Source organism: Marmota flaviventris, chromosome 2 (genome assembly GCF_047511675.1).
Source record: "Marmota flaviventris isolate mMarFla1 chromosome 2, mMarFla1.hap1, whole genome shotgun sequence".
In the NCBI taxonomy this organism is placed as follows: Eukaryota; Metazoa; Chordata; class Mammalia; order Rodentia; family Sciuridae; genus Marmota; species Marmota flaviventris.
In genome coordinates, this window is record NC_092499.1 from 182,466,678 (window position 1) to 182,486,399 (window position 19,722).

Genomic DNA, 19,722 nt, shown 5'->3' on the forward strand with positions numbered 1-19,722 from the left:
TAACTAAGAAGTAGTGGATACTATAATGGTCAAAGCCATAATTTGGATTCAAACTGCCTGTGGTATGATTCTCAGTTCCTTATGTGACTTAGGGCAGGTGCAGGTAAGCACTTCTGAACCTCAATTTCTTGGTCTGTAAAAGGCAGTAAATAGCCACCTCACTTGGTTGTTGTGAGGATTTAATGTCTCAGTTCATACAAGGTACTCAGTGTAGTTTGAGCTTTCCTGGCGTGTTACAGTGTCAAGTTTTAGCCAAATAGTTATTGCTATCAAGGTGGGAAGATGAGGGTCTGATGCAGATGCTGTGCTAGGGGAATTTACAGGCTAGCTGGGAAAATGCTAGTGATAGCAATCCACTAAGATTGCAGTATTGAATGCCTGCATGTACACTAGGCATTGGAGATTCAGCAGTAGTACCTCGACTCCTCTTTTCTCTTGCATCTTTTTGTCCAGTAGCAATCTGATAGGCTTTAACTTTGAATTCTAGCTAGACACTGGCCACTTGTTACCACCTCCGCTGCTGTTGCCCAGGATTGGACCACCCTGATCTGTTTACTTGAAATATAGTAGTAGTCTCCTAACTTTTTCCCCTCTTTCTGTCCTTGCTCCTGCATACTCTGTTCTCAACACAGCATTGCCTGTCAGCACTGTGATCCTGTTCAAATGTAAGTCAAATCACTCCTCTGTTCAGAACTTTACAGCAGTTCCCATCTTGTTCAGTGCCAGTCAGTCTTCTGTGGTGTTCAAGGCTCTCTGGAGTTGCCTCTGTCACTCCATCTTTACCTCTCTCCCTGGCTTACCTACCTCTGGCATACTGGCCATGCTGATCTTGAAAATAACCATGTGTCCCCCTGGTGTAGACTTTATACTTGTTTTTCTTCTTGGGATACTTTTTCCTCAAATAACAATAATGACTTGCTCCTTCTTCTTGAAGTGTAAGCTCAATATCTGTTTCTTCCTTGGTCCTTCGTAGACTCCATGTTTAACATGCAGCCCTTCCCACGTGTCCCTTCTGTATTTTTAGTTTTCTCCCTAGCACTTTTTACCTTGTAATGTGACAAATCATGTTTCTTAATTATTTTATGTTAAATCTTTGTTTTCCCACTTGAATCCAAGCTATCTGAGGGTGGGGAGTTTCCTGCTGTATTTTTTTTTTTTTTTTTTTTTTTTAGTTATACATGGACACAATATCTTTATTTTGTTTACTTATTTTTATGTGGTGCTGAGGATCGAACCCAGTGCCTCACATGTGCGAGGCAAGTGCTATGCCACTGAGCCACAACCCCAGCCTTTCTGCTGTATTTTAACACTTGAAATAGTGTTTATTCCACAGTAGCATTCAATATATATTTGATGAAAATTCCACATTATAGGTCTCTTTGTGGTTTTTATTGTTGTTGTTCATTTGAACCCAGGGTGCTTTTATCTCTGAGATATATCCCCATCCCTTTTTGGTTTTTATTTTGAGACACTGTCTCACTAAGTTGCTGAGGCTGGCCTTGAGCTTGCTTTCCTCCTGCCTCAGCCTCCTGAATCCCTAGGATTACATGAGTGTGCTATGGCATCTGACTGTATTTTTCTCTTTATCCTCTGCAAGCATTGTACTACTGAGTTACCTCCCCAGTCTTCTCTTTTCTTTTCTTTCTTTCTTTTTTTAATGGACTTTCACATTCTTTAGGTTAATACACACAAGTACTTAAATGAAATAAATGTTCATAGAATAGTTCTCTGCCTACCCCTAATATATATCATTCTCCAAAAAAATAGTGAAGCATGAACTCTTGTGATGTTAGACCTAGGTTTGGATCTAAAACATGTGCAAGCTACTCTGGTCCTCAGTTTTCTTATTTGTAAAATGGATGTAATAATGTCTTTCTTAATTCTAGTTCCAACTAAATTTGACACTATGGGCAAAGGATTTAAGACCATTAATGCTAGCCTTGTGATTGCTTGTTGTTGCTTTTTACTTGGGTGGTGGACAAATTCACTTCATCATGAAGCAGTGCCTTCAAAAGTTGTTTTTTGTTTTGTTTATTATTATTATTTTTTAAACTGGAGATTGAACTCAGGGGCACTTAACCACTGAGCTACATCTCCAGCCCTTTTATATTTTTTATTTTGAGACAACAGAGTCTTGCTGTTGCTTAGACCTTGCTGAGTAGCTTAGGGCCTTGCTGAGTTACTAAGGCGGCCTTGAACTTACAATCCTTCTTTTTTTTTTTTTTTTTTTTTTTTTAACTGTATCCAGCTTTATTAAAGATACTTTTCATAAACAATCATGGTATTTCAGGCAGGACATGGGCAGACAATCGTTAACAGTATACAACAACTTTCAAACTCCCTTCTTGAATGGACTACCAAAATCAGAAAGCCACTATAAAACCCAATGAAGTCTTCATTTGATGCTCTGAATAGGGAAAGTTTAGAGTGAGGGTTGACATTTCACATTTAGCATGTTGTTTAACAACTTTTCACAAGCCGACCCTGACTTTCAGGAAATGAAAGGAAAATGGCAAAAATTATTAATCTGAAGATCCACAATCTAGAAAAGGAACTGCTGCTCTTCTGAGGGACACTATTCTCAATGACGTCACTGGAAAGTCCAGATTGCCCCACACACTGGTAAAACCAATCGTTGGGAATCAGGTCCCAATAGGTCTGAGTTTAGGGGAATTAAGTCTATGCCGATGGCAGAGAGGGACAGGAGGACATATAGATGAGTTTGAGTTTTTCCATACCACAAGGCATTTGTGCCAAGGTGGCTATGTGTGCCAACATCAGGGAATCCCTTCCTCTTGGGAACAAAGAGGAAGTCTCTCAAAACTAGAAGGGAAAGGTGTCTTCCCCCACAGCAATCCAGCTTTAGAGACATTCTACTAGTGACATATGCTCCTTCCCCCGCAAAACAACAATGAAGTGTTCTGTGTGCTAACAACATAGCTTAAAAAAAAAAAAAAAAAAGTAAAACAAAATTCTGCATTTTTATAAAACTTGATAAAAAATAGTATTTCAAACTGTACAGTCACCAGAAGTACAGTTATCAAAAACGCACACACTTCACTTGGCATCTCCAGCACCTTCAGCTTTCTGTGCCTGGTCTGTTTTGGCATCTCCATTTTCTGCAGGGTTATTCCCATCCTTGCCAGTGTCAGCTTTTCCCTTTTTCCCTTTGGGTACCTTCTCTCCCTTCTTTGCAGGGGCCTTTTTAGGCTTGGGCTCTGGCTTTGGAGGAGCAGGTTTGGCAGACAACCTTGCAGATCTTCTCTGTGGTTCGTCTTTCACCTTGGCTTTATCTCCTTTAGCATCCCCTTCAGCCTTTCTCTTGGGCATGGTGGCGACGGCAGCGGGACACAGGCGCTGGACGCGGGGATGCAGCGGTGCGCGGCTTTGGTCGGTCCGGGGGTCGTTCTCGCCTCTTCTTCACACTGCTCCGAACTTACAATCCTTCTATGCCAGCCTCCCAAGTTGCTGGAATTATAGATATGTGCCACTGTGCCTGGCTTTGTTTTTTGATTTTTTAAAGAAAATTTATACTTGCACTTTATTGTTTTTCCACAGTCTTTATTTCTGCATTATAATTATACATAATGATGGGATTTGTTGTTACACATTCGTACATGCACACAATATGACAATATAGTTTGGCTAATATGTTCTCTTTTTTTTTTTTAAGAGAGAGTGAGAGATGTGGAGAGAGAGAATTTTTTTTTTTTTTAATATTTACTTTTTAGTTTTCGGCGGACACAACATCTTTGTTTGTATGTGGTGCAGAGGATCGAACCCGGGCCGCACACATGCCAGGCGAGCGCGCTACCGCTTGAGCCACATCCCCAGCCCATATGTTCTCTTTTTTAAATAGAAATATACCACTCCTACAATTCTTGCTGGAGCATCATAGATGTGAGTTAATTCTTCTTCCATTTATTTGAGAAATAATTATTCAGTACCTACCTTGTACCAGGCAATTTGCAAGACAAGTAAATACTGGGACAAACACGAAAAACAGTCTTTGTCCTCATGGAACTTGCAGTTTAGCAGAGAAAACAGACCTCTCAGTATCATAGTTATAAAAAAAATAGTTCATAAGAGAAGTACAAATTACTGTGAGTAGATAAAACAACAACCTTATAATGGTAATAGAAGTAGCTGACATTTATATAGCCCTTGTTATGTGCAAGATCTTTCTATGTTAATCCATAACAACTCTGTGGATGATATTGTTATTATCCCACTTTCCTCTTGAGGAAGCTGAGGCCCTGGCTGAATCACTTTCCATGGTCACCTTGCTAATAAATGGAATGGTGTGATGAATCCTGTGCCTTAGAAGCTCAGAGCCTGCTGGGTGGACTTTTCTTTCCACATTTGAAGACCTGGCTCACCGCTCAAATCTGACCCCAGCTCCTCACTCTTCCTCACATGGTTTGGTTCCCAGATGTTGGTGCGCATCATTGTTGGGACTACATATAAAAATCTGGAGTTGTATGTAATGTATTTAATATATTCATTTCCCTCCAAGGTTCAAGCACTGTCTTCCTGTTGGCCCTGACAATCATAGCCAGCATTCAGGCTCTGACACCCACCCACTACCTCACCAAGCATGACGTGGAGAGACTGAAAGCCTCGCTGGACCGCCCCTTCACAAGTTTAGAATCTGCCTTCTACTCCATCGTGGGACTAAGCAGCCTTGGGGCCCAGGTGCCAGATGTAAAGGTATGACTTTTGCCTTGGTGTCCTGAGTGATTCAGAGAACCTTCTTCTCCTCACTGGGTTCCTTTTGGGTACTTCAAAACAAACTCTTGGGGCTGGGGTTGTGGCTCACGGTAGAGCGCTTGCCTCGCACTTGTGAGACCCTGGGTTCGATCCTCAGCACCACACAAAAATAAATAAGTGAAATAAAGGTATTGTGTCCAACTACAACTAAAAAATAAATATTAAAAAAAACCCAAAACTCTTCTCATTTGAGGGCAACCAAGGTCAGTCCAATATAAGAAATACTTATTTCAATCTAACAGATTTTCTTTTTTTTTTTAAATATTCATTTATTTATTTATTTATTTTGTTGTAGTTGGGCACAATACCTTTGTTTTTATTTTTTTTTATGTGGTGCTGAGGATCGAACCCAGGGCCTCACACGCGCTAGGTGAGCGCTCTACCACTGAGCCACAACCCAAGCCCCTAACAGATTTTCTTTTTGAGTGCTTAATGTATATTTAGGAGCATACTAGGTGTTCTTAGTGAAATAGAACAAGTTTTCGATCCTCTAGAAACCTATACTGTAGCCCTGTGAGTGAGACCGTTCAGTACCACAGGTACTTGTAAAGTGCCTAGGTGTTTGGATAATCAGTGATTAAAGAATTCAAGTTGGGGGCACTCCCACTTGTTAAGCTCGACAGTCACTGTATCAGGTCACTTTGGTGTACTTTGTGGACTTTTGATGAGGAGAATGCATCATTATTTAAACCTTTTCTGGATTCAGGAACAGTGGTGAGGGAATTTATATTTTATTCATTGCAACAGAATGGACAGCTAGGCTAAGAAATTTTCCTATGTACCTTTTTTTGTGGGGAGGGTGGTTACCAGGGATTGAACTCAGGGGCACTCCTTACTGAGCCACATCCCCAGCCCTATTTTGTATTTTATTTAGAGACAGAGTCTCACTGAGTTGCTTAGTGCCTTGCTGTTGCTGAGGTTGGCTTTGAACTCATGATCCTCTTGTCTCAGCCACCGGAGCCACTGGGATTATAGGCATGAGCCACTTGTTCCTGGCTCATATATACCTTTGTTTTCAATGACTATACAACAAATTTCTGTAAACTTAGGGAGTTAAATCACCATCCATTTATAAGCTGATATTCTGCAGGTCAGAAGTTATCCAGGCAGTTTTCCTGGACTTGCTTTTTAGTGTCTCCTAAAGTCAAGGTGAAGGTATTGACCAGGCTGAGCTCTTACTGGAAGCTCTGGTGAAGAATCTGTTTCTAAGCTCATTCAGGTTGACAGAATCCAGTCCCTTATAGTTTTAAGTCTGAGGTCCTTACTTTCTTACTGGCTCAAGCCAATGGTTGCTCTCTGCTCGTCAAAGCTACCCAAATTTCTTCTCATGGGGCCAGCAATAGTGTCTCTCTCTTGCCTCCATTTCTACCATCAGCCAGAGAAAACTGCTCTTAAAGGGCTCACCTGCTTAGGTCAGGCCCACTTGCATAATCTCTGAATTCTAAGGTCAACTGACTTGAGGTTTTTAAATATACCTGCAAAAATCCCTTCATAGTAGTTTCTAGATTTGTGTTTAAGTGAATAATTAGTGAATGGAAATCTTAGGGGTGGGTGAGCAACTTTTAGACTTCTGCCTTCCATATCTTATATTGGCATTGAAATGATTCTAAATCTCAGTGACAAAATTTGTTTTTTGTTTATTCACTTGAGGCTTCCCTTTATATTTCTTCAGTCTGGGATTTAGCTGATGGAGTAGTCTATCTGGAACATGTGCAGAAAGCAAATGGAGTATATGGTTCTTTTTTTTTTTTTTAAATATTTATTTTTTTTAGTTTTCGGCGGACACAACATCTTTGTATGTGGTGCTGAGGATCGAACCCAGCGCCCCGCACATGCTAGGTGAGCGCGCTACTGCTTGAGCCACATCCCCAGTCCCGAGTATATGGTTCTTAAAACTTCTGCTCCGGCTGAGTATAGTGGCACACACCTGTAATCTCAGCATCTTGGGAGGCTGAGGCAGGAGTATTGCAAGTTCAAGACCAGTGTCAGCAACTTAGTGAGACCCTGTTTCAAATAAAATAAAATAAAAAGGACTGGGGATGTGGCTCAGTGGTAAAGCCCCTCAGTTCAATCTCTGGTACAAAAACAAAGAAAAGAAAAGAAAAACAACAACAAAACAAAACTTCTTCATAGAAGAGACACATTATATGTTACTTCTTTTCATTTTTCTCATTTTGTTGTCTAATGCCAGTCACATAGTCCTGTGTGGATTCAGTAAGTCAGGGAGGTAGAGAGACAGTGCATTTTGGTGAATAGAACTCATCCAACTAGCTCCTGGATCCTTTTGTCTCAGTGCTTTCCTACGAGCAAGCCTCTTTGGCTCTAGTCTAACCGTTCCTTTTCCGAGAAGAGTGGTAAGCACCCCGACACACTGGATGGGCAGTGTAGCCCATGTTAGTCTGAATTCATTCATTGAGCAGTTGTTAACTGAGCGCTTGTGTTAGGCCCTGAGTCAGTCATAATCACTGCACTCAGGGAACTTATGGTAAGCTGGAAGTTAGAAAAGAGTAGTGCTGAGCCAGGTGCAGTAGTACACACCTGTAGTCCTAGAGACTTGAGAGGCTGAGATGGAAAGACTGCAAGTTTGAGACCAGACTCAGCAACTTAGCAAGACTTTGTCTAAAAAAAAAAAAGGCTGGGGATGTAGCTCATCAGTAAATTGCAATCCCCAGTACCCGCCTCTGTCCCCTGCAAAAAAAATAAATAAATAAATAAAAGGCCTGTAATTCGGATGTGTTCTGCTTCAAAGGTCGTGTGTTAAAGGCTCGGTCCTCATCCCATGGTGCTGTTGAGAGGTAGTGGGCACTATAAGAGGTGGGGCCTACTGGGAGGTTGTTAGTCCATTAGGGGTATGCCCTTGAAGAGGATTGTGGAACCCTGGTCCCTTTGCTTCTTTGGTCCTTTCCTTCTCTTGCTCCCTGGCCATACACATAGTGCCATTGCTCAAAGCAATGGGGCCAACCATTCATAAACTGAAACCTCTAAAACTATAAGCTAATATAAACCTTTTCTTTTTGTTAGTTGATTATGTCAGCTATTTTGCTACAGTAACAGAAAACTAATACGAATCAGCCTTTTATTATGGAAGTTTTCAAACATTCACAAAATTGCCATCTGCTAGCTTGAACAGTTATTTACATTTTGCCATTTTGATTACGATTACTTGTTTTCTCCTTTATTTTTGCTGGAATATTTTATTTATTTTTAAGATAAGATCTTACATGCCTGTGATCCCAGCTACTTGGGATACTAAGTCAGGAGAATCACCTTACGGGTTTGAGGCCAGCCTGGCACTAGGCCAGCAACTGGACTATTTTAAAGCAGATATTAGACAAATCGTTTTACTTATATCTCCTCATGGGAACTTTTGTTTTAACAATAATAGCAGTGTTTTTATTTTGTCCATCCATTTAAAAAATATATTTTTAGTTGTAGATGGAGATAGTAATTTTATTTTATTTATTTACTTTTATTTGGTGCTGAGGATTGAACCCAGTGCCTCACATGTGCTAGGCAGGTGCTCCACCACTGAGCCACAACCCCATCCCCTCTATCCATTATTAATAGTAGTTTTTTTTTTTTTTTTTTTTAATGTCATTTAATTCTCAGTCTATGTTCATTTATCTCTAATTATCCCAAAATTGTCTTGAAGAGACATCTGAACAAGGTCCACACATTGCGTTTTGTTGATGTCTCCTAAGTCTCTTTTTACCTGTAATAGTTCCTGTTCCCTCTATCCGCTCATACCACTTCTTTCTCTTTTTTTTATGATACTAGTGATTGAACCGGGGCCTCACCCATGCTAGGCTAGCATACCTACCACTGAGCTGTGTCCCCAGTTCTTTTTAAATTGCTCAGGCTGGTATCAAACTTTCAATCCTCCTGCCTCAGCCTCCCAAGTAGCTAGAATTATAAACATGAGCCACCTCGCCTGCCGCCCCGTTCCATTTGTGGGAAAAGCTGGGTCACTTGTCTTGGAGAATTTTCAACATTCTGCCTTTGCATCATCATGTTTTTGAACATATTGCTCTATTCCTTGTACTCCTTTACCCTGATAGTTACCTCTTGAGGCTTAATTATATTCAGAGTCAGTTTTCTTGGCAAAAATATTTCAGAGGTAGTTCTGTGTATTTCTGTCAAGAGATACATGTCTGATTGTTTAACTCTTAGTGATAAAGTTGGATCAGTGGATCAAGGTGTCCAACTAATCTGTGTGCATACATATACAGTGTGTGGTAGGGACTGTCTTTTATAAAAATCCAGCCTGGCAGTTTCTGCCTTTTAGTTGGGGAGTTTATTCCACTTATGTTTAATAAAATTATACTGTTTGGTTAAAATCTACTGTCTCAAAGTTTTCTATTTATCTGTTTTTTCCCCTTCTTACCTCTCTTCTTTTAGATTAGGTATTTTTTAGTATTACATTTTTTATCTTCTGTTGGTGTTTAGCTTTATCATAATATGCATCTTAATTTATCACAGTGTAATTTGAGTTAACTTTCTTTCAAGGATCACAGCTTTGTGCTGTCATCCAGTGTCTTGACTTCATATATTTTGTCTTATTTTATAGTTACTTATGGTAGGAGGGGTAAATTCAGTTCCTTTAATTCTGTTATGGCCAGAACTCTGGTAGTCCCTGTTGATCTCTTCCAGATCTACTTCAGTTGTATTCTTTTTTTTTTTAAATATTTTTTTTAGTTATAGATGAACACAATGTCTTTGTTTTTTTAAATTATTTTTATGTGGTGCTGAGGATCGAACCCAGTGCCTAACATGTGCTAGGTAAGCGCTCTGCCACTGAGCCACAACCCAGTCCCAGTTATATTCTTCTTAATGCTCAAAATGTCCCATCTTGGGCTGGGGATGTGGCTCAAGCAGTAACGTGCTCTCCTGGCATGCACGGGGCACTGAGTTCGATCCTAAGCACCACATAAAAATAAAATAAAGATGTTGTGTCCACCAAAAACTGAAAAATAAATATTAAAAAAAAAAGTCCCATCTTCACCAATAGACCAACACATCGTGTGTGTGTGTGTGTGTGTGTGTGTGTGTGTGCGCGCGCATGTGTGTGTGAGAGAGTGTGATCTAGTGCATAAAAATTAAGATTGTTTTTTTTCTTGCCAGCCTGATACCTTCTGTCCCCGACTGGACTTAACAATCAGTATTATTTATTGAGTAGCTTGTGTGTAAGTTAACGTTCTTATCTATGCATGGTCAGAAACATTATCGCATGGTCAGAAACATTATCCCGTGATACACAAGGAAGTGGACCTCAGAAGTTAATTAAATTGCCTAATGTCTGCCAACCATTCTGTGAATGCTGTGTGGCAGAGGGATTGAGGAACTGTGGTCCCCATGGCCAAACTGGGTTGAAGATGTTTTTGTAAGTAAATTTTTATTGGAATACAAAAACACCCATTCATGTATGTGTTGTCTATGGCTGCTTTTGTGTTTTAACAATAGAACTGAGTAGTTAACCAGAATGACCTAAAGGCCTGAAGCATTTGCTCACTGGCCCTTCACAGATGAAGCTTGCTACTGCTCCGGGGGACCTAGCTTATTCACATTTTTTTCCCACAGCCATCTCTTGTTCCTGCCCAGTATTTTCTTCCTGCCTGACTATATTAAGGAGACAGACTTTCCCTCATGATTGTGAACCCTTAGTGCAAATGTCCCTTCTAATAAAATTAGCTCAAAAGTAAGAACACAGACATGAGAGTCAGTTCCCCAAGTTTTTAACTATGGTCCCACCTCTCTGTTAAAAAGAAGTTATGATGCCTCCCTCAGGGGACCATCACGAGGATTGAGTGAAATTGTGTTATTCCCATGAAAGCCTTGTCATTCTTAACATGAAAACATTTTGCTTCTGTTTATGATTCATTCAGATGAGTTCAAACAATGCCTGGCACAGGTACTGTATTTCTGGCACCCTTTGTGGCAGTGCCTCAGTCTTGCCCTGGTTTTCTCCAAGGTCGTAAAGGCCCTGTGATGAGGAGACAAAGAACAAATTGAGAAACAGGGAGTGGAACAGTCTTGACTAATTGAGGCTTTTTATTGTAAATTGCAGAAGTTAAAATTGGAATATTAGTGTCATATTAAATTTTGGTGGGATTTGAATGCAGGATAAAAGATCTCCTGGGGATTTTCAAACTTTCATGGAGCCATTGGAATCGGTTCCAGGGACTTTGGAGAAAATAAGCACTTTCATATCCCCCAGGGTGCTGGCTTGCCATCTGCGCCATGATCTGGAGTTTCACACAAGATTCTGGTTGCACACATACCCCTAAATGTATTCTTTGCTCATGTTTATTAGTTGGAGGGGACATTGGTCAGGGCTGAAGAGGTGGATTGAAGAGCTATCTGGGCAACTGCATTTCAGTTGACCTGGGATACTTATATGTGTTAGGCCAGCTGTGCCTTTAGGGTTATCATCCAGATTGCATGGCTTCAAGAGGTTGACTTGAAAACAGTCAAGTAACCCTTGCACCTTACCTAAAACCTTTAGAATTTTTGGTATCTCATCTGTAAGTTGGACATAATGGTAGTACTCAGCTCACAGCTGTCATACGGAGGGTGGTTAGCATAGTAGTGGCATGTGGTAAATATGTAATATTTGCTCCTATTAGTAGTACTGTGTGTTAAGTCACATTTTTTGTCACTGAGACAAAATACCTGAGATAACTTAAAAGAGGAAAGATTTGTTTTGGCTCACAGTGTCAGAGGTTTTGGTCCATGGTTGATTGGCTCCCTTGTTTTGGTGAGTCAGAACATTGTGGCTGGGAGCGTGTGGTGTTGCTGAGCTACTTACCTCATTGTGGCTGGGGAGCAGAGAGAGAGGAAGGGGCTGGGGTCCCAATATCCCCTTCAAGAGCACACCCCAGAGGTCCAATTTCCTTCCACCAGGCCCCACTTTCTAAAGGTTCCATCACCTCCCAATAGTGCTACTGGTGGTGACCAAGTCTTGGCATGTGGCCTTTTGAGTACTTCTAAGATCCAAACTATGACATACGATTACATATGGTATCCACTGACTGGCATCGTTCCCACGCCAGCACACACCTGAATTGTAAACTTTAGCCTAACAGAAAAGAGGGCTCTCTAAATATGCATCCTAATCAGAAAACAAATGGGTTAATTGCATACTTCATTTTTCCAATCGCTTATGAAATGCACAGTGGTGATTGTGAGTAACAGAAGAGAGGGAGCTTGCACGGGTGGTTCCGTGCTGTGAGAACTCCTCCTAGATGTGCATGCTACATAAATCTGTTGAGAGCAAACGTCTGTTATTGTTGCTGCACGTTATGGTGTTTGTCCTGTTGTTGCTTTTAGCTGAGCAGAACATCCCCTGCTATATGTACTGAGTTGGTTGTTCTCACAGAGGTGGGTCCTTAGGGGAAATTTTGGAATTTTGTCACAAGTTTCAGCAACAAACTGGAAGAAATGGGGTTTTATGGGAATAAAAGACTTAGCAGCTGTGTAAAATAAGAGCTGGTTTTGGAGCATCTTTCATTTTGATAGTTGAGTGCTGTATAAGTATATAAAACTTAAGCATATCAAAATGGTGATTTTTATAGATACTGTGTAGCTTTTCACAAGATTGAGAAAATGGGAGTTGTTTTGTATTCATTTTAATAAAAATACAAAGTAAATGGGAAACATATTGTGGCAAAAAGTGATGGCAGTATACAGATGACTAAGTCGGGAAACATTAGACAGTGCTCACAGGTTATTTATGTCAAGCACTTTCCTATCTGTAAACTCAGCATAATACCTACCTTATAGAGCATGGTAAAGATTAAATAATATAGTAATTATAAAGTAATTAGCATGGTGTCTGGCATGTGTTGGGTGCATATAAAAGTGTGTCAGGGCTGGGGTTGTTCTTGGTGGTAAAGAGTTTGCACAGCATGTGGGAGCCCCGGGGATCAGTCCCCAGCACTGCAAAAGAAAAAGTTGTGTTTGTGAGCCAGGCACTGAGATGGTTGCTGGGGGTGGCAGCACATGAGGGGTGTGATCGCTTTGGAGCATTCCCAAAGAGTGTGCCCAGCACTGTGCTGAGTACAGAGAAGACAACAGAGCTTATCTAGTTAGAGCCAAGGGAGCAGAGGCACATTATAGTTTGTGGAAAGTACCATGGGAGCCCAGCAGAGGGAGCCCGCGCTCAAGCTGTTGGCCATAGGGTGCCACTTGCTGGGTCTTGCTGCACAGATCCTTGAGTCAGGCAGCAGATATGTAGTGGGTTTCTGCTCTGCACTAGTGTGGTGCCATGCACTGGAGATTTGGTGTTGATCAAAAAAAGAGTCCCAGCGCCCTTGGAATGTAGATTCTAAAAGTGGAGATAGGCTGAAAGTGAGGCATGTGCTTTTATAAATACAGGACTTCTGTAGGTGTAAAAGAGGAGACTTTGATCTAGTCAGCAGGCTCTCCCAAGGAAATCTCGAGTTTAAATTCCACTGTATATCACCCTGGGTGAGACCTCCCAGAAGGCAAGAATGTGTGCATATTATTTGCTGTGTATCCCTGGTGCCTAGCACAGCATGTGGGCATGTGGTAGGCACTCCAAGGGAAGGAGGGCATGATGGAAAGTGGGAGATAGCTGGGAGGGAAGAGAGCGAAGGGGCAACAAGCTGAGGAAACAGCCTGAGCAAAGAGCCTCTGTGGGGAGGGGCAGGTTACTTTTGAGAGACTGGAAGGAGGCTACGTGTCAACGGCGTCAGAGGAAGGAGTGGACCTAAGAGGTGGGCTGGAGCCAAGCCACTGGGCCTTGGCTGCCACAGGAAGAATTTTGATCTTCCTCCAAAGAGAAGTTGATTTTAAATAGTTCATTGTATGATTTGCATTTTAGAAAAATTTCTCTCCTGCTTTGCAGAGGACAGACTATGGCAAGGGGCTGTGGGGCAAGATTGACTACAGAGGGGTTTAGAGGAAGACACCAGATTTTCAGCTTGCTGCATGGATGGAGGTTGGGCCATTCCATAAGACAGGAGCACTGAGAAAGAATTTGGTTTGTTTAGAAAAAAACACGAATTTGTCCTTCAATACCTTGAGCTTTGAAGTGCCTTTGAGTCATGTACATGGCAGCTGAGTGAAGTCTAAGCTAGAGGTACAAACCTGAGAGTTGTCTGCATGGAGGTTCTGGATGAGATTGTGGGCATGAATGAAATTGCCTGGGGGGAAAGAGAAGGCAGGATGAGAAGTAGGCTTGGGAGTTGAGATGCCCCATTTTTGGATGGGCCCACACAGAGCTTGAAACTGGAGGAGCTGCTGGAGAAGTGAGAGAGAATGGGGTGAGGAGTGGGGACATGGGACCCTGGAAGCCCACAGAGCTAACTTTTCAAAATGAGGAGGTGATTGATCCATCCAGGGTTGAGGGCATGAACCCTCAGAAATGTCCCTGGCTTTGACAGTTTGGATGGAGTGGCTTGATGGGGACAGAAACCATATTGGAATGTAGAGGTGAGGAAATGAAGACTTAGTGAGTACAGGTAACTCCAGAGAAGTGTGGCTTTGGGAAGAGAGAAGTTAGCAGTTGGTGGGGAGAGAAGGACTAGGGAAATTTTATTTTTATTAAGTCCCTAAAACTTCTGAGTATACCATATACTCATTGAGAGGGAGAAGTTTACCTGATGAGGTGAGGGACTTTCAGAGGGAGAGAGTGTCCTGAGTAAAACCTGGAGGTTCTGCCGGGTGTTTTTTCTGATTTAAGGTGGCTGATTAATGGGGTTGGGGGCGCATGGGGGGCAGATGAACTCTACATAGGGCAAGGGGAAGGGAGGGGCATGAGGGTAGGACAAATGGTGGAATGCGATGGACCTCATTATCCTAAGTGTATGTATGGAGACATGAATGGTGTGACTCTGCTTTGTGTACCAAAGATACGAAAAATTGTGCTCTATATGTGTAATATGAATTGTAATGTCTTCTGCATCATATAACAAATTAAAAAAAAAAAAAAAAAAACAACTTGGAGGCTCAAAAGTGCTGGCGGAACTGTTGGGACTGGGAGTAGGTGTCCAGGGCTGCTGGAGCGGAGGTATGGGGGACCATGGAAACAGTGGGTTCAGTGACCTGGTGTGGGGGCACTAGCCAGGGTGTTGCAAAGCACATCTGAGAGGAGATGAGTAGCTGGGAGCTGTTCCTGCTGTCTTCCCTGTAGGACTTGGTCCCTGATGATGAGGTTCAAGGAGTTGTCTGGAAGAAGAGTAGAGGAAAGCCTTGTGGTACTTTGCTCAGGAGGGTGCTGGGTCAGTTGGAGTATCAACAAGGCACAGAAAGCTGGAAATGATGGGGCTGGGTTGTGGCTCAGTGGCAGGGCACTTGCCTAGCATGTGTGAGGTACTGGGTTCGATCCTCAACACCACATATAAATAAATAAAAAATAAAGGTACATGAACAACTAAAAAATATTTTAAAAAAGAAAGAGGAAAAAAAAAAGAAAGAAAGCCGGAAACGAGTAGACAGGGGAGGGACTAATTAGGGAATGATTCTCAGCTTTCCCTTGGGAAGGTAAGTCTCAGATTGGGGGACGGCTGAGTCAAAGCCACACATCCTCCAGAAGGGCTGGCTGAAGCCTCAGCTCCGGAGAACTCAGAGTCCAGAGCATATTTTTTGAGGTCTCCCCACTCCTGCTGTTCTTAAAACTGAGCTGTAAACATTGTGGGCTTTGGAGCCATTGAATACCATCACTATTTACCTTTGTTTGTCTTTGTGACACATTAGAGTAGGCCTGAACTAATTTTACCCAAGAACAGATAATTTTCCATGGGCTTTTGAGACAGGGCTTGTAAAGCTCAGAGTCTGGAGCCAGAATGCCTGGATTTGAATTTGAGTTCCCCAGTAGAGAGTGAGAAAGACTGCGGGCAAGTTACTTTGCCTCACTGATGCCTCATTTTTCTTGTCTGTAAATTTAGGGAGATAATAAGAATGCCTAATGCAGAGGACTGTCAGGACTAAATGAGAAATGCACAGGAAGCATTTAGAAAACCAACACATTATGGAATTAGAGAGTTAGTCTGACTGTGGTCATCGCTGTGGGGTCTCCGGTTATCATTCCTTTGTAAAAGCACCAGAGGGCGACAGAGCACGTGTCTGGCTTACCCGCATTCTACCAAAAGAACGCCTTGCTGGATTCATCTGTTCTCTTCTTTAGAAACCTAATTATATTTATATTTTGTTTCTTCCCTTCCTCCCTCAGACTTCTTTCAAACTTCTGATTGAAACTAATTTGTTTTGAGACTCCTTAAATTTTATTCATAAAATTTTTGAAAAGCATTTTGGTTCAAGTACATATGCATGCACTGAAACTTCACATATGTAGAATGGCTATTGGGGAAAAGCAAGGAGCCCTTGCACAGCCTACCCTGCCCTGTTCTGCGTGCTATTCTTCGGAAGCAGCCGCTTCTAACTGGTTTATTGAAGTGTGATTTTGAATATCTGGATTTTATATACTTTGACCAAAACGTTTAGCAGTGTAATTATTAAATAATCTCTCTTGGAATTCAGTGGAGGAAAAGTTGCCAGGGTTTTGTTATGTGCTGCCTCTGTGCCAGTCACTGTGATGGGCAGTTAGTGCTGCCAGGAAACTAGCTGGAAGGGGAGAGAGGTAGGACAGCATGGTGAGTGCTTTTGGGATCACTGGAGAGAGAGGCACCACCTCTCCTGGCAGGAGCATCAGTGAAGACTTTGTGGAGAAGGTCCATTTGAGCAGAGATGAAGGTGGTTTGGCAGGGCAAGGGAAAGGTACTCCTGGCAGTGGCAGGACCAAAATGTCAAGTGCAGGAGCATGGCACACCTGGGGCTGCAGAAGACGGGAGGATAAAATTTGGAGTTGGAGGTGGGGTGTGGCAGAGAGTGAGGGTGCTGCATGCTGAGTCAAAAAATTTGGATCTCGTCTGAGAATAATGGGGAACCACTGAAGGATTTTAGTAGCAAAGCAACATGGATATGTTTGTATTTTGTTAAGATCAGTCTCAAAGCAGTGTGCAGAGTGGATCGAATAGCTTGAGACTACTAGGAAAGGATTGTGGCAATCTAGGTGAGAAATGGCAACAACCTGCCTCAAGGCAATAACAGAAGCCCTGGGGTGGGATTGGGGTGAGAAATGAAAGGAGGTAGGCTTGACAGCCTTGGAGGGAAGGGAGAAGTCAAAGCAGAGCCCCTGATTTCTGGTTTGGCCAGTTGATGGTGGTGACACCTACACATGGGCCACAAGTCCAGGGAATAAAGAGGGTTTTAAGGTCATTTCCGATTTGTGGAATCTTATTTGGCTTTGAAGACATCTCAGGGGAGACCTCAGTGCAGCTGGAATCAGGGGAGACTGTTGCTTACCAGCTTGGTCACCTTTTGCAGGTTATTTATCAACTCCAAGCCCAGGTTTCTTATTCGGATGATGATGCTATCTATGAAGGGGCCTATGATCATTGATAGGAGGCTCATCTTTGACTTCTCCTTCCTTTGGGGTTCAGAAGGACGAGTATGTTGCTTTTTGTGTGAATCGGGCTGTTTGGGGTAATGCAGAGTCTTGTGGAAAACAAGTATTTAAGAAACTACATTGTGTGTAGCTCATTACTGCAAGCCACCGTAGATAGCTTAGAATTTTATTTATCATTGCAAAACACCTTTGCTTTTCTGGTCACTGCATGTCACCACTTAACATTGATTTTCTCCCTTATTTAGAAAGCATGCACCTTCATCAAATCTAACCTTGATCCCAGCAACGTGGATTCCCTCTTCTATGCTGCCCAGTCCAGCCAGGCCCTCTCAGGGTGTGAGGTGAGTCCAGATTTTCTTAAACCGACGTTTGCTTTAAACTGTAAATCACATTTTTAAAGGGGAGGGTCATGTCAGATTATTATTTTGTGTATGAATGTGTGTGGTGCTGGGGATTAAATCCAGGGTTCATGCATGCTAAGCAAGCACCCTACCACTGAGCTAATGCCCTAGTTCCCTGAATTCTTTCTCTCTCTCTCTCTCTCTCTCTCTCGTACTATGGATTGAATCCACCCTAGCCCTTTTCATTTTTTATTTTGAGACAGGTCTCACTAAGTTGCCCAGGCTGGCTTTGAACTTGTGGCCTCCTAAATAACTGGGATTACATATGTGTACCACTGTGCTAATTTATTGTGTTTTTTTTGTAAACAATGAGACTCTAGTGGTATGAAAGCAATTCTTTCTATGATAATTTTTAAAAGATAGTATAGTTTATTTTTCCCCTGAGTTTTCACTTTTCGTGGGTTTTAAATGAAGTTTTTCCTGCAGTTGTTGCCTTTCTTCTGTTTTTGTTGTTGTTTGTTTGTTTTTTGTTTTCTTGGGGGGTACCAGGGATTGAACTCGAGGGCACTTGACCACTGAGCCACATCTCCAACTTAGGATCTTGCTGAGTTGCTTAGTGCCTTGCCTTTGCTAAGGCTGGCTTTAAACTTGTGATCCTCCTATCTCAGCCTCCTGTGCTGCTGGGATTACAGGCATGCACCACTGTGCCCAGCATTATTATTTTATTTTATTTTTTTATTTACATGTGGTGCTGAGAATTGAACACAGTGCCTCACACATGCCAGGCAAGTGCTCTACCACTGAGCCACAACTCCAACCCCTGTTGCCTCTCTTCTTGGAGGCTTTGAGTTTTTCTTTCCATTTCCCTTTAACATTTAAAAATGCTTGAAGAGGCTGGGTGTGATGGTGTACGCCTGTAATCCCAGAAACTTGGAAGGCTGAGGCAGGAGGATTGTAAGTTCGAGGCTAGCCTCAGCAACTTAATGAGACCCTGCCTCAAAATGGGGATGTGGCTCAGTGGTAAGCACCCTGGTTCAATCCCCTGTACCAAAAAGGAGAGAAGGAAGGAAAGAAAGAAGGGATGTTGTTCAGTGGTAAAATGCCCGAGTTCAATTCCCAGTTAAAAAAAAAAAATCACCATGTATCCCCAGATATCTGGATCATTTTACTAAATGTAGTTTACTAAACTACGGAAGTAAACAAGACCAGAGTAACTTGTCAGCCTCTTTTGGAAGGGGTTGTGCTGAGGGTTTACAAGAATTCTGACATCTGGGGACTGGGGGTGGTGAGTATGTGCAAAATGGTTGTGACTGGCAGTTGCCAGAAACTCAGAACCTGTTCTAAACCTCTGAGTCTGCTATCTTTCCTAGATCTCTGTTTCAAATGAGACCAAAGATATGCTCCTGGCAGCTGTCAGTGAAGACTCATCTGTTGCCCAGATCTACCATGCAGTCGCAGCCCTCAGCGGCTTGGGCCTTCCCTTGGCATCCCAGGAAGCACTCGGGGCCCTCACTGCTCGCCTAGGCAAGGAAGAGACTGTGCTGGCGTGAGTTGTCAATTTAAGCCTTCTCAGGCCTCCTATCCCAAGATGGCTCATTCTTGGTTCAGCAGATATTTCCTGGGCACCTATTCTAAGCCACATGTTCTGCTACACATGTCAGACACAACACTGAATTAGGCAGTAAGGTCCCTGTCCTTGGTGGAGCTAACAAAGACATGGCCTTCTGCATGCTGCTCAGGTAGAAGACAAGTACAGAGCCAGAGCATAAACCCACTACTACACAGAGACACCATCTTCTTTTTAGGTTAGAGGGTAGAAACTTAGAGTGAGTCCAGTGAGCTCAGAAATTTCTTGGGGTTCGGCCAGGGCACAGTGAGATATTGGCAATGGGAGCTCTGTGAAAAAGTGGGACTTATGGTATCCTTAGAAGTTGTGAGAGATGGCATCTGGAGGGGAGAATGTAGAATATTCTAGGAATTAGGACCCTGCTGCTTACTCTGCAAGAGGCACAAGTGAAGGAGAAGCCCCTCAGGAAAAGTACTTGGAGCAACTCTCATGTTTATTAAAATGGTATTTGGTCACTGACTTCAGGATATTTGTTAAATTTAAAAGTAATGATGTGTAACTTTTTTCTTTGACTAAACAAGTCATTTAAAATAATTTTTCAGGGCTGAGGTTGTGGC

The 19,722-nt window shown here is 42.3% G+C and overlaps 2 protein-coding genes across 3 annotated transcripts in view; one reads left to right on the forward strand and one right to left on the reverse strand.

Annotated features, from left to right (window-relative positions):
• The window catches only part of Rpn2 (ribophorin II), a 61,331-nt gene that overhangs the window by 929 nt on the left and 40,680 nt on the right, over nt 1-19,722 (forward strand). For both annotated transcript variants that reach the window (XM_027945085.2, XM_071608914.1), the window contains exons 2-4: nt 4,517-4,710; nt 17,443-17,538; nt 18,909-19,084. In XM_027945085.2, coding sequence (XP_027800886.1) covers nt 4,517-4,710; nt 17,443-17,538; nt 18,909-19,084 — 466 coding nt within the window. The remainder of the gene's footprint in view (nt 1-4,516; nt 4,711-17,442; nt 17,539-18,908; nt 19,085-19,722) is intronic.
• LOC114100395 (non-histone chromosomal protein HMG-17) lies at nt 2,734-3,428 on the reverse strand. The gene has a single exon (XM_027945088.3). The coding sequence runs from the start codon at nt 3,328-3,330 to the stop codon at nt 3,058-3,060; it is 273 nt and encodes a 90-aa protein (XP_027800889.1). The 5' UTR covers nt 3,331-3,428; the 3' UTR covers nt 2,734-3,057.

Coding starts and splice junctions, on each gene's coding strand:
- LOC114100395 (XM_027945088.3), bottom strand. CDS start 3,330: ATGCCCAAGAGAAAGGCTGAAGGGGATGCTAAAGGAGATAAAGCCAAG.